This window comes from Phodopus roborovskii, unplaced genomic scaffold, assembly GCF_943737965.1.
Source record: "Phodopus roborovskii unplaced genomic scaffold, PHOROB, whole genome shotgun sequence".
Taxonomy (NCBI): Eukaryota; Metazoa; Chordata; class Mammalia; order Rodentia; family Cricetidae; genus Phodopus; species Phodopus roborovskii.
In genome coordinates, this window is record NW_026125489.1 from 1,418,719 (window position 1) to 1,440,958 (window position 22,240).

General features: G+C 51.2%; 2 protein-coding genes and 2 non-coding genes across 5 annotated transcripts in view; all 4 read right to left on the reverse strand.

Annotated features, from left to right (window-relative positions):
• Window positions 1-11,937, reverse strand: part of Baz2a (bromodomain adjacent to zinc finger domain 2A) — a 37,905-nt gene extending 25,968 nt beyond the window's left edge. For both annotated transcript variants that reach the window (XM_051176078.1, XM_051176077.1), the window contains exon 1: window positions 11,814-11,937. In XM_051176078.1, the coding sequence (XP_051032035.1) occupies window positions 11,814-11,817 (4 nt within the window). In that variant the 5' untranslated portion in view covers window positions 11,818-11,937. The remainder of the gene's footprint in view (window positions 1-11,813) is intronic.
• Window positions 11,938-13,857: 1,920 nt separating this feature from the next.
• Atp5f1b (ATP synthase F1 subunit beta) lies at window positions 13,858-20,282 on the reverse strand. Its single transcript, XM_051176081.1, has 10 exons — window positions 20,125-20,282; window positions 19,546-19,728; window positions 19,138-19,312; window positions 18,596-18,717; window positions 18,193-18,377; window positions 17,631-17,789; window positions 17,421-17,543; window positions 15,359-15,571; window positions 14,945-15,146; window positions 13,858-14,096 (listed from the first exon to the last, which is right to left on the reverse strand). The coding sequence occupies exons 1-10, from the start codon at window positions 20,249-20,251 to the stop codon at window positions 13,996-13,998; spliced, it is 1,590 nt and encodes a 529-aa protein (XP_051032038.1). The 5' UTR covers window positions 20,252-20,282; the 3' UTR covers window positions 13,858-13,995.
• Window positions 18,454-18,525, reverse strand: LOC127215863 (small nucleolar RNA SNORD59). The gene has a single exon (XR_007833981.1). It is a non-coding gene; the product is annotated as a small nucleolar RNA SNORD59 (small nucleolar RNA).
• Window positions 19,391-19,465, reverse strand: LOC127215864 (small nucleolar RNA SNORD59). Its single transcript, XR_007833982.1, has one exon. It is a non-coding gene; the product is annotated as a small nucleolar RNA SNORD59 (small nucleolar RNA).
• Window positions 20,283-22,240: the final 1,958 nt, after the last annotated feature.

A 22,240-nucleotide genomic window follows, 5' to 3' on the forward strand; every position in this document is an offset into this window, starting at 1 on the left:
TGGCTAACACTTTTACTTAGGCTCCAGGGATCAAGCTCAAGTCCTTCACGCCAGTAGGCAGTCACAGCGGAGGCAGGTGAAGCTCTGTGAATAGGCCAGTCTGGTCTATGTTTCATAGGGTTCAAGGCAGCCAGGGATAAACTCCTAGAGGGGGAAAGGCCTCAATCTTGACTTCTCCTTTCTTATAGTGCTGTGGGCTAAATCCAAAGCCTTGTACACACTAGGCAAGTCCTTAACAGACTTTTGGCTAGCTATCCCTTGAAAAAGATAAAGTAAAGGAATAGAGAAGTGCCGACAATGATAAAAAGTCAATAAACTTGCAGGGCAGTGGTGGTGCACGCCTTTAATCCCAGCAAGCCCCCTCCCCCCCAGAGGCAGGTAGGTCTCTGTGAGTAGGAGGGCCGGAGGGCTGGGCTGATCTACAAGAGCTAGTTCCAGGACAGCTTCCAAAGCCATTAATCTCAAAAAACAAACAAAAAAACAAGTCAATAAAATTAGTTCTAAAGTTAATATGCTAAATGCTAAACACACCTAACTGAATAATTGAGAGTAGCTTTTAACTATCCATTAACTGAAGACTGGGGGTCTACCTCCAAGGGTAGAGTGACAGCCTGAGTGACATGCACAAAGTCCTGGGCTCTATTCCTAACCCTATAAACTGACATGCAGGAACACAGCTATAGTCTCAGCACTTAGGGGGTAGGGGCAAGAAGCTCAGAAGTTCAAGGTCATCTGTACACATACTCAAAACTAGTCTGGATTATGTAAGTACAGTTCCTTTTTTTTTTTTTTTTTTAATGAACCAAAGCAATCAATCATACTGCAACCTGGCTTTCCACCATAGTTCTTAGTCACTTCATTGTCAAGAAATAGTTTTGTATAGTTTCCTGGTAGAATATACTTCCCCTACCATGCACAAAGTCCCCTATCACAAGAAAATACAAAACTGTCCCCAGGGGGCTGGACAGATGGCTCAGCAGTTAAATCAGTTCCCAGCATCCATGCAACACTCAACCACCAGTAACTCCATCTCCAGAGGACCGTTCTGGCCTCCACACTAATGTACATACACTAATGTACACAAACATGTATGTGTTAAAACAAAACAAATCTTGAGGGGCTGGAGAGACCCCTTAGAAGCTAAAGAACACCAGCTGCTCTTATAGAGGACCCAGGTTAACTCCCAGCACCCATGAGGCAGGCAGTTCACAACCATCTGCAACTCCAGCTCCAGGGGAACCGGTCATGAATATAACACACACACACACACACACACACACACACACGTAAGTGCAGTCATACACACATACATACATTAATCTTTTACATTACCTTAATCCCCAGGGTTTCAAGGAAAGAAAATTACAATTGGAATTAGAATTGCAGCTTAGCTACTAGCTACTTAGAAGACTGAGGCAGCCCGTTATTGCCTACTTGAGCTACAGAAGTTCTAAGCCAGCCAGAGCTGGGTGTGGTGGTGAGCACACCTTTAATCCCAGCATAAAATATTAAAAATCAGTCTGGTAACTGTGAACTTGTGCCCAAAAAAAAAAAAAAAAAAAAAAAAAAAAAGCACTTTACTGAGCTACCAGCCCAGCCCAAGACCCAGTACTCTACATGGAGAAGAGCCCCAATCCCTCTTGACTTCTTTCCTACAGAGCTAAGGACTGAACCCAAAGGCCTGTACACAATAGGCAAGCTATACCATCTTTGACAGAGGCAGATCTGAGTCCAAGGCCACCCTGACCTACATTAAGAGTTTCAGGACAGCCAGGGCAATAGAGAGCCTGTCTCACTAATGAAATAAAATAAATCCAAAGGAGGCCTGAACTTTATAATGAGATCCTAATGCAAAATTAAAGGGGGGGGTGGGAGAGAAGGGAAAGAAAAAGGAAAAATCCCTCTATGTCCTAAAATATAAACACAAATTACTGTTGGGTGGCAGTGGCCCATGCTTTTTAATCCCAGCACTACGGAGGCAGAGGCAGGAGGATCCATCTGAATTGGAGTCCAGCCTGGTCTACAGCTTCGAGTGCCAGGACAGGCTCCAAAGCTTTACAGAAGCCCTCTCTGGAAAAACAAAAAACAAAACAAAAGCCCAACTCACATTACTGCCTCACTTTACATACCATACACAAGTAACTTTTACAGCACTCTGACAGTATAAAAATAGAGTAGTTTGGCTTAATTTCTTCAAAGGTGAAAAATGTTATTGCTACAAAGGCAGGCACATCTAATTCCAGGATGCCCAGGGTCCCAATGAACCTCTCAAAGAGCCTTCTAGACTTCTGAGAAGCTGATGTCAGGCCACCTAACTCTTCATAACACTCATTTTTCTTTCAGGTGTAGAGACTTACAAAAGAGAACTCAGGCTGGGTAGTGGTGGCAAACACCTTTAGGAGCCGAGGCAGGCAGATCTCTGAGTTTGAGGCCAACCTGGTCTAGAGTGAGTTCCAGGGCAGCCAGGGCCACTCTGTCTCTCAAAAACAAAAACAAAACAAAACAAAAAACATAGAAGTGTTTGGAATAGGGTGGAATAGCCTTAGTTCCAGCACCAAGGCAGAGGTAGTTAGAACAGAGTTCAAGCCAGCCAATGATATAGATAAATCTTGTCTTAAAAATCCAAAAATAGCCAGGCAGTTGTGGCACACGCCTTTAATCCTAGGTCTTGGAGGGCAGAGGTAGGATGTATGTCTGAGGCCAACCTGGTCTACAGTGTCAGTTCCAGGACAGGCTAAGGCTGTCTCCAAAAGCCAAAAAAGGAAAGAGAGGGAAAAAAAAAAAAAAAAAAAAAAAAAAAGAAAAACCAAAAATAAATAAGGGGTACAGTGTCTTAGGTGAATACCCCAATGTGTCTAAAGGCCCCGTTTTCACCCCCACCCCAGTACCAAAAAGACTCAGGGAAAGAGAAGAAAACTATTCCCTCACCTCCTGCCAAAAAAGGTGACCAGTCAATATTAAGAAATCTACTTCTCACCTAGTATGCAAGTATATACTATCATTTCCACGGTTGGCAAAGGCAGAGGCCCAAGGATTCAGAGCTCAAGGCTAGCCTGAGCTACATATATATAGACCCATCTTTTTAAAAAAAGAAAGGGAGTGGAGCAAACTTCTGATAGGAAAATGAATCTGTTTTACAAGACAATCAAAGCTTCAACTATGAAGTCACTAGGATTGGGGTGGATGGGGCGCTGTGGAACTCATGGTTCAAGAGTCCTCTTACTACTTATTTGTTTTTCCAGACAAGTTTCTCAGTATAGTTCAGGCTGTCCCGGAACTCACTCTGTAAACTCACAGAGATCTGCCTGCCTCTGCCTTCCAATGCGGGATTAAAGGTGTGTATTACCACTGTCTGGCGTTTCTACTAAACTCATTCCAGGCCTCTTCCCTCTTTAACACAACACAGAAAGTCAATTCACTATTCTGTCAGGGTCCGTTTTAAGTAAAGGCTGAGACAGAAGTGGGGGAGCGATAAGGAGGCTCAGTGGTTAAAAGCATTTGCTAAACAGCCCACAGGGTAGGACAGTTGTCCTCTGATCTCCAACACCCCGTAGCAAATACAACTACACCAAAGAAATGTACCTCTTAAAAACTAAAATGGTAATTAAAGCGAAGCATGCATGAGACTGAGTTAAATTCCCAGAACACTCACAACACAGCTGATATCACCTGGGTGCCTGACACCATTAGGACAAATCAAAGGACCCTACCAGTCTACATCAGAGAGACAACGCCACGCCACACTTGTTTCTGATACATGAAAAAATCATATTTCAATGGCAGGTGCATGTAGTTTTCAGGGCAAGTCAAATGATCCTATTTCAATTCTCAACTCTTGTCCCTAATGAAACCCAAATGACAACAAAATGGGATCTATCTAGTCAGGCATGGGGCACACACTTAATCCTAGTATTTGGGAGACAGTGCCAGGCACATCTCCGTAAATTCTAGGCCAGGCTGGTCTACACATAGAACTGCAGGCCAGCCAGAGTTACCTAATGAGGCACCATACAGGGAATGGTGGTGGAGAAGGAAACTCAGACAGACAAAGAGTAACAGTACACAGACCATCACCTTATCCTTTAGGGAAAAAATATTTCTAGGTTAAGCCCAACTTGAAAGGCAGGAGGATTACTGCAAGTTCAAACCCAGCTTAAATTTCAAATAGTTCTAGAACAGCCTGACCTGGGCACAAAATACATACATACATACATACATAAAGTTTCTGTGGTATAATGGCACACCCTTTAATTCCAGCACTCAGGAGACTGAGGTAGGCAGACCTGAGAGTTTGAGGCCAGCCTGGTCTACTTAGGGAACTCCAGGATAGCCAGGGCTATAATGATACCGTCTCAAAACAGAAATCAAACAACAAAATAATAATAAAATAAATAAAATTTATAAATTAAAAAAAGAACCTCCCAGTATGGTTTGGCACCCATATCAGGCAGCTCACAACAGCCTATAACTAGCTCCAAAGCCTCTGACCGACATGAGCAAGCACACATTCACATGAAGATCCACAGTTTTTTAATATTTTACTCATTGCTGTTTTGCAAGTCTATATGTCTGTGTAAGGGTGTCAGGTCCCCCTGAACTGGAGTTGCAAACAGTTGTGAGCTGCCAGGTGGTTGCTGGGAATTGAACCCCAGGTCCTCTGGAAGAGCAGCCAGTGGTGTCAATCAATGAGAACAATACAGGCAGCGGTGCCACACACATCCCCTGAGTCCCAGCACTCGGGAGGCAGAGGCAGGGGGATCTCACTGAGTTCCAGGCCAGCCTGGCCACAGAGTGAGTTCCAGGACAGTCAGAACTACACAGAGAAGCCCTGTCTTGAAAACACACACACACACACACACACACACACACACAGAGGTGGGGGTGGGGTGAGTGCTCTATGGGCACCAGGCACGCCCTTGGTGCACAGATATACACATAAAGAGCAATTAAAAAAAATTAAAGGAAAAAGAAAACGTGGGCACAACTATGCACAAGAGGAAAAAATTCTCACGTTTCAAGAAATGTTCTTCTATAGACAAGAGTTAAATCATGATAGCAATTCCCCTATTAGTTCTGCAGAAGGTTAAAACTTCCAGGAACCCAAGTCAACGAACAGGTTTCCCTGCAAGACAGGACTAAGTCACCAGTAAGGAACATGCTTATAGCTCTTACTTATAATCAGTCCCATCCCTATACACAAATCATAAAACATAAACCTGATGGGAGATGTCAGCGGCGGGTGGAAAAACCATACTCCTTACATAAACCTTCCCCATTTCCTCTCTCCACTTCTCCGAAGTGCCCTTTTCATAAGTTTACATGTTCAGACAGCAACTGTCCACTTAAAAACGTTAAGCAAGCCGGGTCTTTGATGCCAGCACTTGGGAGGCAGAGGCAGGTGGATCTCTGTGGGTTTGAAGCCAACCTGGTCTACAGAGCGGGTTCCAGGACAACTCCCAAAGCTACAGAGAGAAACCCTGTCTCGAAAAACCAAACCAAACCAAACAAAAAACTGTTAAGCAGGATCAGGAAGCTACTGTCACTCCATAAAGACCCCAAGTTGTCTTGGAAGCTTTCTAAGTAGTAATGCACACACTGCTGGCCATAGCTCGGTTTGAGTCTGTATGACCTCTAGCTTGGAGGGGGGGGAAGGTGGGTGTGTGTGCGTGTGTCCCCAGGACAGTCAGTCAGTCTACAGAGGATCAAGATCAGTGGTCCACTACACTTGACCACTGGCTGGTAAATGAATGTTACAGGGGAAAAGGTCCTAACGCAAGGTCTCCTGGGCCACGCGTTTGGCAAGCTCCAAGCTTGCCCACAAGGCCTCAGAAAATGAAACCAAATCAGATTAAAATGGACATTTCAAAACAAGAGGCGCCGCGGCGGCATCCAACGCACAGCTGCCATTTCCCGGCCACTTCCTGCGGGAGGCTGGGGGAGGGGCAGTTTGTGTACAGATGGAGGTGGTGGCAGCTATCCCCATCGCCACCCACAAGGATACAAATCCCTCACTCCAGTGAGCTCCACAAAGGACGCCCGCTCCTGGCACCGACTGCTGGAAGTCGGGAACGCTGGGAAAGAAGGGGGTGCTCCGGGCGCGGGGATGCCCTCCGCAGGGTTCCCTGGGAAAGGGATCCCTCTTTATTCTCCCCGCCCGACGCCAGTCCGCGCGCCCCGGGCAGGGCGCTCAGCCGGGGCCCCGGGGCCCAGCCGGCGGCGAGCAGCTCGGCGCCCAGACGGAGGGGGCTCGGCCTCCCCCGCCCCTGCAGCCCCTCCCGAGGCGCCCGCCCGCCCGCCCGCCCGGTCAGGGTCCCCGCCACACGCACACGCATACACACACACGCGCACACACGCACACGCGCGCACCTCACGCCGAGCCCGGCCCCGTCGGCCGCCGCCCCCGGCCGGGTCCACCTCAGCCTCGGCGGCTCCCGGGGCACGGGGTCCCGGCCCCACGGTCCCGCACGCACGCGCGCACACTCACCGGGGTCTCACACGCACGCACGCGCACACACTCACCGGGTGTCACACTCACGCGCACACTCACCGGGTCCCGCACTCACACACACTCACCGGGTCCCGCACGCACGCACGCGCACACACACCCTAACCCACCTGAGGCGGCGGCGGCCGCGCTCCTCCCCGGGGAACGGGCGGCTCACATGGCCTCGCTCCGGGCGCCGGGGCGGAGGAGACGCCGGCCCGCCCGCCCGTCCGCCCGCCCGCCCGCGGGGAGTGGTGCGGGGTGCGGCGTCCGGGACGGGGACGGGGTCGCGGCTCAACCGCGGGGCCCGAGCGGAGCCAACATGGCCGGCGCGGGAGGAGGGAGCCGGGGCCGGAGGGGGCGGGGACTCCGGCTGCGGCCCGCGGCCGCCGGGTCCTAGAGACCGCCGACCTCACCGCAGACCCGCGTCTGGGTCCTAGCGCCGCTCCGAGTCCCGGCTGCACCCGCATCTCATCGCGAGCGGTCGTCCTGCTGGATTCGCCCAGGTCAAACCGAAAGGCGAGCCATACCCCAGGGTTAACCTAAACGACGACTACAGCACATTTCGAGGACCAAACGCCGATAGATGAATGCTTTTCTAACTGTGACAACTCCGGGGCTGCTTATTTCCTCCTCCTCAGCAGGGCAGTAGAAAAGTGGAAGTGGATAGTTAGGGGACGCTTCACACCAGGTAAAGGGGTGAAGCGACAAGCACAAATCCACTCACCTATGCTTCTGGAGGGGGACAACCTGGTCCTGCCTGGCTCACCGCTTCCCTGGTGACATCTGCAGGGCCTTGGACGTCGGAGAGAATCCTGCACGTGGGGAGAGGAGACTGGGCTCTGAGTCTAGCCTAAATGTGGCCAAAAGGTAAAGATAAGCGGTAAACTAGCCAACAGATAGAATGTCCCAAATTGCTGAACTGTACTTTTCACAACAAGGCTACGTAGCTGTGTTCTTTGGGGGAAATGGGAAGTAAAATCTAGCAAGGAATTAAGAGTTTGGCTTTCACCTAAATGTGCATTGCAGGAAACCAAGATGGGAAACAGCTTGCAGCTGATTGGTTCCCCCCCTCCCCCCAGGGTTTCTCTGTGTAGCCCGGGCTACACAGTAGACCAGCCTGGCCTTGAACTCACAGAGATCCACCTGCCTCTGCCTGAGAGGTGGAATTAAAGGCGTGCTCCACCACCTGGCGCGTACTGATTTTTTAATTAAAATTTCTCATTTGCCAGATGCAGGAACAGAGCTACAGAGGCTCACTGACTAGCTCAAGGTCAGACATTAGCTGTGATACAAGTAGGAAAAAAGAAAAACTTAACTCCCTTCCTTACAATTCAAGAGTTTTCTGGATTCGTAATCCCCACTCAATCCAATAACCAATTGCCTAAACTGTGCAGAGCTAAGTCTGAATACCTAGGAAGAACAACAGATAGAAAAAGGACAAGGAAAATTCTGGCTGTTTGGGACGTGTCAACAAATACCATTTCCTCTTGGGGGATGCTAAGAGACTGGGAAGCTGGGTGTGGGTAGAATACGGTAGAGCCAAACCCAGCAGTCTAAATGGGATTCCCTTACTCTTCGGGGGGGGGGGGTCCTGAGCGTGGGAAACACATCCCACCCAACAAACAGATAGTTCAGAACGGGAAGCCTGCCTTCAACGTGGGCCGGCAGAGGTTAAGGGGGTTCCTCTCCCCCACTGAAGCAAGTAGATTACCGAGGGAAGGAGGAGACGGGAAACAAAGTCTCTTCCCCGTCCAAATGGGTTTATAAAGTCGGTCATGGTGGCCCATGCCTGTAATTCCTACACTGGAGAGATGGCAGGGTCGCCATGAGCTCAGGCGGTCTACACATCGAGTTCCAGACTACCATGGTGAAACTTTGTCTGGGAAAACCAAAAGGAGATTTATAGGTCATTTGGGGTGGGGGGGGTGGGAGGATCACCTCACCCCTCCGACAGCCCACGCTCAAGGGATGGGAGTTCTTCCTTGTGGAGAAAGAAGTAAACTTTTGCTAAGGAATGCTAGCCCCCCAAATAAATAAGGAAAAATAAAGGTTACGCTGGAACTGGCACCTGAAGGCAGGAGGGGGAAGAGGCAGGTGCAGAGGAAAGCTGGTATCCCTTTTTCCTCCTCTTCCTTTTCCAGGGCAGATGAGAGAATCTTCCTACCTCCCACCACCGGGCTAACCAGTCCGGGACCCGGCAGGCAGCAGGGGAGGAGCCTGCGCCAGTCAGACGTCCGTGACCACGCCCCTCCGCTTCACCACCACACACCCACACACACCCACTGCTGGCTCCGGAAGAGCCGGTTACTCCTGTGCCCCACTGTCCCCACCCCTTCCGAGCCCCAGGCCTAGTCTCCTGGGCAACCTCTAGGCCCTAGCCCAGCCCTGAGCCAGGAAGGGAAGGTGTGTGCTAAAAGACCACCTGGGATCAGAAGAGAAAAAGAGGGCAATAACGCAGGATTTCCCCTGGCGGGTACAGAAGGGTTTCGCTCACCTTCGACCCCGAATAAAATCCTCCTTTATCCCATCTAGTCTGGGATCCTCCCTGCTCTCTGAAGGATGTGGGTGGGCTGGGGATATGCCCCAAAGTTAAGTGTTTACCTTTTGCCAGATGCCACGACACTTGAGACCACCCCCCTCCCCACGCCAAGTCTGCACTACAGAGGGCAGACTGACCTCATTTGAGCCCAAACATTTCTCAATTCCATAAAATGCGGCCGGCTGCTCAACAAGCCTCGCCTTAAGAAGCTTCTAAAAAGGGAAAGGAGCCAACGGTCACTTTTATCAGCAACTTGTGAGGGCAGTAGGGGACAGGGCCGAACCTCCCTCAAAACAAGAGGATGAGAAATGAAAGGGAGGGAATGAACACCTGCTCCCCCTTTCCCACACTCTCCATGTTCCTGCTGTACCTCTCTAACTCTGGGGTCAGCTGCCAGAGTGCCAGCCACTCTGGAGCCAGATGGCTGGGGCTATGAGGGCGGTGGTGGTACCACAGCCCAGCTCTATCTTCCCCTTCCCCTTCCAGACACTCCTGGCATGCATCCCCAGACAACACAGGCTCACCCCCAACACACACTGTGCTCTCCCAGCACTCTGGGTCGTGACTCAGAACGGTATGAGCCACCCTGACAGAGCCAATCCTGTGATTCTAGAGGCGAGGGCTCCAGAGAAGGAGCTGGGGGCTCAGCTGGACTTGGAAGGAGTATCCCGGCTAGCTGACTGCTCCCTCGGCCTCGTAGCTATCTATATTCCCACCCAGGTTCAGGCAAGACAATCTCAATGAATTTTGGGAAGGTTAGATCCCGTCATAGTCTATCACAAGGGATCAAACCCTCCCCTCCTCCAAGTGGGCCTGCGCCCCTCGGATTTAGTCTTGTTTCCAAATTTCCCAATGGACAGTTCCATGGTGGGAATGTAAGACAGCGAGAGTTTTTTGTTTTTGTTTTTTTTTTTTTTCTTTCCTGGAGTCATCTGAAATGAAGAAGCTCGGGTTTTCTATGCCTCACCCGGCACCCCAAATCCCTTACTCAGCCCGGGTCTGTACTGCCGCAACAGCCGCTGAGGCCCAGGATCACAAGGTTCCCGCAGCGCGGCGGCCCCCAGCGCCGGGACTAGGGCGAGGGAGGGGCCAGCCCGGAGCCCGGGCGAGCGCCCTTCCCACCGCGATCAGGGGGCGGTGCTGAGCTCCGACCCCAAACTCCCATGGAGGAGCCCGAGGTGGGACTCGATTGAACTTGAAGGGCGAGCGAGGCCGGGCGCGCAGACCGTAGAGCGCGTTGTCCCTCCCGCCCTTACGCCGGGGAGTTGCCGGGGTGGCGGTTATCCCCCCTCCCGCTGGGGTTAGGATGGCGTGGGAAAGCGCTGGCTGCGGAGCACAGGAGAAACCCAGACCGCGCCGGGAGATCCTTCTGGCGAGCAGAGGACGGCGGGGGAGGGGAGGTCCCGGCCGGCACAGGAGGGCTCCCGGGAGAGGATGGCGTGAGGAGCACCCCGGTCACAGAGGACGGGGGAGGAACGGGCGCGCCGATGGTGCGGGGTGCGGGGGAGAGGGGAAGGTCAGACCCCGGGTCCCACGGCTGGAGGCGGCTGCGGGGGACGCCCTGCCCGGGACTCGGGGCCTGGAGGTGGGTGCCGGGCCTCACCTGAAGCAGGGCCGGGTCGGACGGCGGCGGCGGCGGCGCAGGTGGCGGAGCCGGGCGGCGGCGCCTCCTCCCCCAGCCCGAGGCCGGCGGCGATGGAGGGGGGGAGGTGGCGCTTAAAGGGGCAGGAGCTACCCGGGTGAGGACGAGCGAGCGCTCAGGGACGGCTGTCGCCGAGGATCCGCTGGGGGAGGGGAAAGCGGGTGGCGTCTCCTAGGGGCCAGAACCAGAAAGGATCCCAGATGCAGGGAAGGACCGAAACTTCTACGGCGTAGTTGGGGATGGCGGTGGGTCTGAGCCCCAGTACTTGAAGAGCTCGCTCACGCTCTCTCTCTCGCTCTCTCTCTCTCTCTCTCTCTCTCTCTCTCTCTCTCTCTATCCTCCCCCCCCCTCTCTCTCTGCGGGCACTCCCGGAGCACCAGCAAAGACTTATTCACAAAGGAGGCTGGGGAGCCGGTGGGAGCCACAGAGATTCTAGGGGAGCAGGAGAGGGAGCGCAAGGCCGAGCATGTCGGGGTCACGCACGCACAGCGCCCTGCTAGGTAAACACGCTTCTTCCGGGCCCCGACCCGTATTACAGCTGTGGAGACTCCGGAATCAGGAAGCCACAAAGGCAAAAACCCTCCCTGTCCTGTCCTGTCAGCCCTCTGGGTATTGTGGAGGCCGTCCACAACCGGCGTAGTGAGGCTGTGCAGGACTGTGAGAATCGGCTTTATTCATAGCTCAGTTTGGCCCCAGCATCGCCACCGCCACCGCCACCGCCACCACCCTTGCAGCCACCTCTGGGGCAACAGGATGCAGCTGCTCAGCGCATCCCCGACCTGGTGGTGGGCTAGAACAGGGGAAGAGGAAAGACTAGACTTTATAAGAGAAGCTAGGGGGAGGGGAGGCGTCTCTAACAGGACCAAGAGTGGACTTCGTAGTGAATACTGTAAAATGCTACCTGAATTTTAGCCGCTTAAGTGGGGAGGGGGGCCCTAGCAGGGACTTCCTTAGCTCTGGGTTTGCCAATGCTAAGACCCCAAGCGGAGAGGCTCACCAGCTGAGAGCCCTGTGTTCCCCCCCAAGTCCATTTCCTCTCCTTAACCCCCCAAAAGAGCAAAGGTTAGGCCCCACCCCTGCTGAGTCAGCCGGGGAGGGAGCTAGGCATCCCTCAGGCCTTTCCCAGGGGCGGCTATCAGACTTACCCATGTCAGGCTGGCAGGACTCCAGAAGAGGACCCAGCTTCTCACTGTCCTTACGTCTCGCTTCAGTTGAAGGCTAGAGTTAGGTCCTCCCCAACTATAAGCTGGGAACTCGAGAAAGAATAAAAAATTAAAAAAAAAAAAAAAAAACCAAGAAAGGCAATGTATGCTTCCTGCGAACCACAGTCTGAACTGCTGTAGGGTGATGTCCCTGTATGACAGCCTGGGGTGGGAGGGAGGAGAGAAGGGCGGGGCTTTCACTGGGTGGAGAGAGGGAGGAGGCAGGACAGGGCGGGCCGGGAGAAATAATGGAAGGTTAGAGCTGTGTTAACACTTCGGGACTGTGGTAGAAGAGGGTAGAAGGGAGAAGAAAGCAGAGTTGCAGCTAACGAAAGGGTGAAGGTTCTCGATAAAGGCTGGAGGACCTAAACGCCGGGACGCAAGTGACCTTAGAATGAGTTTCCAAGTCTGCATTTGGGCGACAAAGCAGAAAGGGGTGTCCTGTACTCGGGGTTTTTTTTTTTACCAGCTTCTTACCCAGGATATGCAGGAGGTGTCCTCGCCCCCAGAACACCTTTTCCCCCAATCCAAGCTCTGGGAGCAAACTACCAAGCTCAAACAACTCAGGGGCGCCACCTTCTGTCCAGATCCTGATACGGGCGGGACTAAAGTCAAGGACGTCATAGATGGGAGGAAGCTTGAGGCCTCTACTCCACCCCAGGATCCTCTCCCAGAGCCTTTCCTCAGCCATTCAGGCCACAGAGGGCTGAGGATTGGAGATTAGCGGTCTCTGGCCAGCTTCTGCCCTATGTGTACTTATAGACACTACTCAGGACAAGAGCTCCAGCTGGTTTGTAAACAGTCATTAGACGACACAAATACCTCCTAACAAATAGCCTTTTATACCTTTCAGAAGGGTGGTCTTAAAAGGCTGCCACTCAACGCGCTGGAGGGCACAAAATATGCCGTGCATATTGCACTAAGAAGCACATTTTATGCAAAGTAACTTGTTCAAAAGCCCCAATAGCAATACTAAAAAATTGCTCTTTCATTGTAACTTTAAGTCTTCCTAATTTTTCATAAGGGATCTTAGCTGGCAGAACCTCAAACACAAAACACGCGAGTCTAGGCTTGATTAAATATCTGGAGGCTGTTAGGAACTTTCTGAATAATGAAGGCCTAGACAAGGCCCCAGAGACCCTCAATTGCAACAGATAATCAACATTTCCTAAAAGCTTAATCCCTGTCTTGAAATTAACCTGTTTTCCTGAGATTTTTTTAAAAATTATTTTTATAAGATTTATATTATGTATAGAGACTGCAGGCCAGAAGAGGGCGCCAGTTCTCATTGCAGATGGTTGTGAGCCACCATGTGGTTGCTGGGAATTGAACTCAGGACCTCTGGAAGAGTAGTCACTGCTCTTAACCCCTAAGCCATCTCTCCAGCCCCCTGAGATATTTTTTTAAACCATCATCCTGCAGGCTGAGGATGGTTTAATGAATGGTTAAGAACACTGGCTGTTCTAGAGAACCCCAGTTCACTTCCTAGGACCCATCAGTTCCAGAGCTGATGTTTTCTTCTGGAAAATTCAGACATTAAAAATCATCTTGTACCAGGTCTGTGTATGTATGCAGAAGCAGGTTCCAAGCGTGAGGAGGTCCAGGTTAGCTAGGTTATACAGGCAGACAGTTCCAAAAGAATTAACCAAGAACCATTTGGCCAGAGTGGGGATGGGTGCTGGGGAGCATACTTGTAATCTCAGCACTTGGAAGGCCCAGGTAGGGTCACCAAGGCCAGACCAAGATTCAAGAAACAATGAAGAAAAGCCATATGAAACACTCAGAAACAAAAGAAAATTGGACAACTTAAGAACCAAAGCTGAGGCTGTTCATGACCTCACTAGCCACAGGAAACTTCACAACACCCACAGAATTTCACTAATTGAATGGATCTTCATTTTTAACTATTTCAAACAAACTGACATTATGCTAAATTCAGCCTCATAGTCAACAGCATTATAATTGTTTCAGAAGCAAGACAGACAAATGAGGGGTGTACACTTTATTGAAAACATTAAATACTCTTCAGATAAGACGTCACTTCTTCAACCAAGGCTCTTGTGTGGCCTACAGAAACTGAGCTTTCAGCTCGGAGTACAGTACAGAGAGTCTGAAGAAGGACCCCTCATGATGCATGCTCTTCTGCCAGCTTATCAGCCTTTGCCACAGCTTCTTCAATGGGCCCCACCATATAGAAAGCTTGCTCTGGGAGATGGTCATAGTCACCTACACAGAGGAAAATATAATTAGAAGGAAATAGTTATATCAACTCTGCAGAACACACAACTTCAGCACTTGAGGCCATTGGCCAGACTGGCAAATGCCAGTCCAAGGGAACGGAACTTTCTTCAACTTCCAAGTGAATTTTGTTTCTTGGGACAAGGTTTCTTTATATAACCATAGATGGCCCTGAACTCAAGAACCCACGGGAGCACTGGGACTAAAGGTGTGCTTCACCACACCTGTCCCTTCCAAGTATAACATGATAAGGTATAGATTAACAACACATAACTAAGCCAGGTGTGGTGGCACGCCTTTAATCCCAACATGGGAGGCAGAGGCAGGTGGATCTCTGTTGATTTCAAGGCCAGCCTGGCCTACAGAGCTAGTTCCAGGCTGTGTGCAGAGAAACCCTGTCTTGAAAAACAACAAAACAAAACCATAGTTTGAGGCTGGGAAGAGGGTTGAGAAGGTAAGAGCGTGGGCTGCTCTTCCACAGGAGGCCAGTGCAATTCCCACACTCACATTCCACATGGTGGCTGGGCTGTAGCCCTCTTGGCCCCCACTGGCTGTTGAGGGATCTAACCCCGTGGGCTCCTGCATTCTCATGCGTACTCAGACATGTGAACAATGAAAAATATTTTTTTTAACATAATTGGGAGCATCTGAGTTCAAATTCTTACTCTATGGGGTTCAGTGTCATGGGGCAGTTTAAAATGTTCTGAAATGCCCTCTTTAATGAAAGGTAAAAATACACATCATTTGTGTTATAGTGGATAGAAAGCACAAAGAACATTCACTAAGGGCTTCAGCTTTTCTACCATTTCTATGGTTAGCTTGGCAGAAAACCTCACCAGCTAAAATCTGCTGGAATCCTTTAATGGTCTCCTTCAAGGGCACCAGCTTTCCCATATGACCCGTGAAGACCTCAGCAACCTGGAATGGCTGAGACAAGAAGCGCTGTATCTTCCTTGCTCGGGACACAGTCAACTTATCTTCCTCAGAAAGTTCATCCATACCCAAGATGGCAATGATGTCCTGGAGAGACTTGTAGTCCTAAAAGAACACAAGATGAAAAGGACAGAGGTGAGCATACATTCCTCTGACTTAGAAACCTATTACAAAAGTTTCAGCTGCGTCCTGGCCAAGGTTTTGTCAGGTTCTTCCTATTCCTTATCAATAACCCTGAACAAGTGGACTCTACAGGTGAAGCACCTGGGACCTCATCAGCAGTACTAATTCCTTCCTTCCTTGGGAAGGACACTCACCTGCAGGATCTTCTGCACCCCACGAGCAACATCGTAATGCTCATTGCCAACAATGTTTGGATCCATGATTCGAGAGGTGGAGTCCAGAGGGTCTACAGCTGGATAGATGCCCAGCTCAGCAATGGCACGGGACAGCACAGTCGTAGCATCCAAATGGGCAAAGGTAGTTGCAGGGGCAGGGTCAGTCAAGTCATCCGCAGGCACATAGATGGCCTAAAGTGAGTCAAGAAGTCATGGAGGTCAGCAGCAACCAAGCGAATCCCTACTTGGGCCACCTGCCCCCCCCCCCACTTTGTCCTACTGCAGGCCCACACTAGTCCTTTTTGTCCTAGCAACCATGGCGCTGGATCAGTGTCCTGTGCTACACTTTAGCTCCATTGTAATAGTACCAACTTCTAGACAAGTTTTGGTTTTAAACAGTCAAAGGTCCATTGCTGGTGTCAAATGCCTTTGATCCCAGCACTAGGAGGGGGCAGCCCAAGGCCAGCCTGGATTACAGATCAAGTTCAAAGATAACCAAGGCTAAACACAGGGACCCTGTCTTGAAAAACCCAAAAACCTTCTAGCAGTAAGTGAACATGAACACAAGAGTGCACAATAGAGGTTGCAGAGATGGCTCAGATGCACTGGCTCTCTTTCAGAGGACCTGAGTTCAGTTCCCAGCAACTACATGGCGGCTCACCACTGTCTGTAACTCCTATTGTAGGGAAGAACCTGACACTCACACAAACATACAGACATGCAAACCACCAAAAGCACAGAAAATAACAATAAATAATTAAAAAGCCCACAATAGTTTAGTGAACATGAACATAAGAGTGCATCTCCAATGACAAGGTATGTTTAGCATCCCAAGCCTTGCAGGAAGCCCCAGAATGCTTGCCCCACAACAAAGAAACAGTGAAAACCAGATGGGCTGATGGCTCTCATGTAATCCCAACACTTAGGAAGCAGAGGCAGAAGACTGCTATGAGTTGGCAAACTCAGCTGGTTAGAGAGCAGGCACTAGACCAGCTAGCCCCACACCGAGGACCACACAAGTGTTCCTATTGCTGCACGCCCTTGAGTTTATGTGCACAGTATGTATGGATGAGCCTGCAGAAAGTTCAAGAGCGGCACATCTCCAACTGGAGTTACAGGTGGCTGCCAGCCACCACTAGGCATTAGGAATAAAACCCAATCCTTTGCAAGAGCAGAGATAGATAAATACACACACACTCCCCCAGACAGGGTTTCTTCGGTAGCTTTGGAGCCTGTCCTGAAACTCCCTGTGTATACCAGGCTGGCCTCCAACTCAGAGATCTGCCTGCCTCTGCCTCCCATCAGACAGTATTTTTAATTGCTGAGCCACTGATCCAGCCCCAGACAGCTTCAAACCATTTAAGCGTCATGTAGCCAAGTTAGCCAGGAACTCGCTATGGAGCTAAAAACAGCCTTGAATTCCTAATCTTCCTGCCTCTTCCCACATGCCAAGATTATGGCATTTAATACCAGCTCCAGCTATTGTTTGTTTCAAACTTACCATTTACAGTCTGACATACAAACATGAGATTTTACACATTATTCTAACTGGTTAACTTCCCTATACAAAAGCCCTTTTGGAGCATGCATGCATTTAATCCCAATACTTGGGAGACAGATAGATCTCTGAGTTCAAGACCAGCCTGGTCTACATAGAGTTCCAAGGCTACATGAAGGTGAAACTCTGTGTCAAACAGCCCTCCAAACAGCCCCCTCTTCCTGGAACTCTCAATATAGATCAGGTTGATGAACTCAAGAGATCCACCTGCTTCTACCTGAGTGCTGGGATTAAAGATGTGTGCCATGCCATCCAGACACCAAGTGTTATTTTAATGTGTCCATATGTATGCCTGAATCTATACACATTTACCACGTGTGTGCAGGTTGCCTATGACACAGACCAGAAGAGGGCAGCAGATCCACTCAGAGCTACAGATGCTTGTGAGCCATCTGACAAGGCTACTGGGAACTAAACCAAACCCAAGTCCTCAGGAGAGAAGCAGGCCAAAATACAAGGCTTTATATATTCCAAGATTCTCACCTGCACAGAGGTGATAGACCCCTTCTTGGTGGTGGTGATTCTTTCCTGCATCGTGCCCATGTCAGTGGCTAGAGTGGGCTGGTAGCCTACAGCAGAAGGGATTCTGCCCAATAAGGCAGACACCTAAAAGACAGAAGGGAAAGCCAGGTCTATGGTCTACACCTTCAAGCTACTATACTTCATCAGTCTGCTCTAGGCCTCCCCTATTACCTCTGAGCCGGCCTGGGTGAAGCGGAAGATGTTGTCGATAAACAGCAGGACATCCTGACCTTCTTGGTCTCTGAAGTATTCCGCAACGGTAAGACCAGTCAGAGCTACCCGGGCACGAGCACCAGGTGGTTCATTCATCTGACCATACACCAACGCCACCTGTGGTTAAGTCCATAAATCAGAAAAGTTCTGAGGTTCCCAAGCAAGGAAAGAGTCCACCACGCCTCCCACTCAGATGCCAATGTTTCTGTGTGCAAATTCCTTCTCCCCAGTATACATGAAATTCAAACACGAAAGACAGTTTCTGAACTGGAAAGAAGATATATAAAACAGGGTTGTCTGAGATATGTGAACCCCTTCCACCCAATCCCTGCAAATCAGCACTGAAGTTAACTGGATTATCCACCAAAACTAAAGACTAGAAAGACCTCACACCAGAGGAAACTGTACACTGGCATACAGGAAGACGGTGATGGGAAAGGACTTTTTTTTACGGCACGGCTTCAGCTGCCACTGTTCTCTGAATCACACTAGGGCATCAACCAATCAGCTCATAGCTGACCTTGGAGGTGGCATCTTTGAGGTTGATAACACCAGACTCAATCATTTCATGGTACAAATCATTGCCCTCTCGGGTCCGCTCGCCAACACCAGCAAACACAGAGTAACCACCATGGGCTTTAGCGACATTGTTGATTAACTCCATGATCAGTACTGTCTTCCCGACGCCAGCCCCACCGAAGAGTCCTAGGTGAAAAGGAGGTATTTCAGCATTCCCAAATTAAGCCACCTTTAAAAAACATTCACCTCTGTCCATCCTTTCCCTTCTCAGCAATGGTATCTGGCTTCAGCAAACTCAGAAGAACGAAAGTCAGAAACTAATCATCAGCGAAGGACATCCACTCGGATGAGGGCATTTCCCTCCCGTGCTGTATCTGGGAAACACCTATCAAGCACCAACGTACCGATCTTGCCACCCTTGGCATACGGGGCCAGCAGGTCCACAACCTTTATACCAGTCACCAGAATCTCCTGCTCCACACTCATCTCTATGAACTCAGGAGCTTCAGCATGGATTGGAGCAAATCTGTAAGGTTTAAATATGAGAAGAGGGTCAGTGACTGCTCAATGTGCAGAGAGGCCACTAGGTCCCTGCCAACAGCCAAGTCTAATCTTGTCCAGGTGAGCTGCGACGTAACATCTAACTTTCTGCAATAAAGACTTTGCCTCAGGAGTAAATGACCCCTTTTCCTGAACCTTAGTGTTAACAAAATTCCTTTACATACCTACCAATCGGGAAATAAAGATCTGCAAATTGCAGAGAACCCATTAACCAATGGGGTGCTTCTAACAACCCAAACTCCCCCATCTCTAATTCCAACAACTGAACACAACAGAAACTCAAGTAGAACTTTAGGGAAACCGCTTTACTACAAGCTATTACTTTAACGTGTAAAACTGCAAGGTAATGGTTCACCGTTCACAATTGCAACCGAGGGGAACTTACTGTTTGGTTTTGATTGGGCCTCTCTCATCAATAGGTTCTCCAATGACATTCATGATTCGGCCCAAGGTCTCTGGACCGACAGGAATTTTGATTGGTGCGCCCGAGTCCAGGACTTTCTGGCCCCTAACCAAGCCTTCAGTACCATCCATAGCAATGGTTCGGACGGTGCTCTCCCCTGTCAGATAAACGCACTGGAGGTTACACGCACCAAAGCACTGACAGTAGGCGACACACGTGTGAGCAAAAGCGAACTCCCCCTCAGCAACTGAATATGGCTTCAGCAATGTCAGAAGAACGAAAGTCATTTTGATAAAATCATCACGGAAGGGAGCCGCTATGGATTTTGTGGCTCTTCACCACGGGGGGGGGTAAAAAAAACAAAACAAAAAAAAAACAACTCCTACTTACCCAAGTGCTGGGCCACCTCCAGAACCAGTCTGGTCTCCCTGCCCTGCACTTCCAGGGCATTCAGGATGGGGGGCAATCCCTCATCGAACTGGACGTCAACCACGGCGCCGATGACCGCCACGATTCGCCCGGTGGCAACGCCTGCCTTGGGCGACGGAGCCGTCTGGGCCGCATAGTCCCTGGCTAACAGACAAAAGGATTTTCACCGGGCGGCGATGCGGGGTCAGGACAGCTAAAGGTCAACGGAGGCCCCGCCGGTCCCCACGGAGGGGCCATTCAGCCCAGACCCAGTGTCCGGGTAGCGCACGGGGCCCGCCAGGCTGCGTCGGGGACCCGGCCTCGTGCACAAAACCGCCATGACTCCCGCGTCTGCCTCCGCTCCCCTCCGCGCCCCAAGGTCAAGGCAGCTCGCCCGCCGCTTGGCCGCCACAAAGCGGGGCGCTGCTGGTCCGATCCACGCTCGCACGCGCGGCCCGCGGCCCCCCGGGCTCCTCAGGGAAAGCCGATACCCTAGGCCCAGGCTCAAGGTCACGGCGGGGAAAGGGACGAGGCCCGCGCCTCCCCGGGGACACCGCTTACCAGGGTGGGCCGCGGCGGGAGCGGCTCGCAGCAGGAGCTGCGCCTGGGGCAGCGCCGCCGAAGGGCCGAGTCCCCGCAAGGCCCCGGAGGCCGAGGCCGAGGCCACACGCCCCACAAGACTCAACATGGCGGAGTCCGGGTGGAGACTGAACGCCGCAGCGCTCCCCGCCGCCTGGCCTGTGGGAGGGGCGGGGCCTCCTCCGCCGTCGGCACGGCCATTGGCTGAGGTCGCCGCTCGTCATTCTCAGCGGAGCTCCTATAGGGTGAGAGACTCCTGGCTCCTCATCTATTGGTCTAAACTGGTGCCAATCTGGAACTCCTCTTTCTGATTGGTGGAGGTACTCTCCGAGTCTCGAAACTCGATTGGGTCATGGGAATGTCAGTCGGAGAGGGTACTTGGCGGAAGTACGTTTGAGCGAGGGGCGGGGTTCCTGCTGAACGTGGAACTAGGCTGCCTTTGACCGTCCTTGGACCTTGAGAGAGGGGACAGGCACGGAGGTTTCCCAGGCGGCGGCGATCTGAAAGTCTGGAGCCTTCTGTGGCCTCGCAGCGTGGGTTCTCCCCCGCCCCACACTAGTGAGGGTCTAGGTTTCCGGGCGGCTCAGGTCTTTTCCTCCAAAAGAGCCACGCAGTGAGCCACGCCGTCCTTGCGCAGACAGGCGGCTGCATCGAGGAGCCAGACATCCGAAGGGTGCCTTTGGGTCCGCTAGCCACGTCAGACATGCCCTGTAACTGCAGAATTTGACAGGTGTAGGCGGGGGCTCAAGAGTTGTAAGGCGGTCATGGACGATGGCTGTGACGTGTGTGTAGGAGTCCCCACGATAAAGCAGAAAGGAATGTGCCAGGGCTGCGTTTGCCTGAAACCATGTCCCTTAGTTGATAGCTGAGGTGAAAAACTTAAATCAAAAGATGAGCCCAAAGCGAGAGGCCTGAGCCAGGTCTCCAAGGACTTTTGAATGAAAGCGGAAGCTAGCTGGCGAGCTAGTGTGCGAGCGTTCCTCCAGAATGGAAAGTCACAGAGGGCACAGCCTGAAATACTGACTTTATTCAGCGACACTGGGGGTGGGTGGTGGGTGGGATGAAGTGGGGGTCTAACCGGGAGAACCCTTCGGTGAGAACACACATAGCTGGAGTATTGCACCAGACTACTTTCCGTCGTTTTCCATTACTTCTCAGTTTTCCGCATGATGAGAAAACTCCCTGTTAGTCTTCGACAGTGGGGAGCTAGCAAAGGCTGTATATATAGAGCTGGGGGCAGACGGGGAATGCTAAGCTCCAAGGGCTCTATCTAAGACTGTTTTTGCGGTACTGGGGCGTCACACGTAACAGACTAAGCTATTCTTCTAGATCCACTCACTCAAACTCAAGATCCTCCTGCCCATGCCCTCCATCACAAGTGCTCTATAAGAGGCATATGCCAGGACATCCGCTGAAAAGAAGTGCCAAGTGTGTACTCTTGCTTTTCTCCACAGCAACCGCACGCGTGTGTATGTGTGTTTTGATGCAGATGGGTATTTTGTTTGGGTCTAGGGGGCCAAATGATAATATCAGATCTCCTGGGTAGGACTGGTTGGGAGCCGCCCGACATGGGTGTTGGGAATAGAATCCTGGAAGAACTGTTGCTAACTGCTGAGCTACCATTCTGGGGCCCCCACCTCTCCCACTCTGAGACAAAGGAAGTGCTTGAGGAGGGTTGGGAGGTGTGGCCTTGTTGGAGCAGGTGTGTCACTGGGTCCACACGGGGTCCAGTGTCCCACCATCCTGGCAGGAGAGCTGCCTGAGGATCAGGATGTGGCCCTCAGCTACTGCCCCAACGCCATGCCTGTTTGCTTCCTATCAAGACGGTCATGGACTAGCCTAAAATTGTGAGCAAGACCCCAGCTAAACGTTTCTTTTGTAAGAGTTGCTCTGGGCATGGTTCTCTTCACAGGGTTATCAATGGGTAACTAAGACAGTCTCACCATGTAGCCTTGGGGCCTCTGATTTACTGCTATGTAAATGAGGCTGGCCAGGAACTCCCAAGTTACAGGTAACACAACCATTCCCAGATGCTTTTGGGGGTGGGAGAGTTTGTTTTTTCATGACAGGGTTTCTCTGTGTAGCTTTGGAGCCTGTC

Bases quoted from the DNA above. Each gene is read 5' to 3' on its own strand.
- Atp5f1b (XM_051176081.1), bottom strand. From the start codon at position 20,251: ATGTTGAGTCTTGTGGGGCGTGTGGCCTCGGCCTCGGCCTCCGGGGCC. The intron at 19,313-19,545 runs GTAAGTAGGAGT...TTTATCTGACAG, and splicing joins GGAGGTGGCCCAGCACTTGG to GGGAGAGCACCGTCCGAACC. The intron at 15,572-17,420 runs GTGAGAATCTTG...GACTCACTTTAG, and splicing joins GGTCTATCACCTCTGTGCAG to GCCATCTATGTGCCTGCGGA.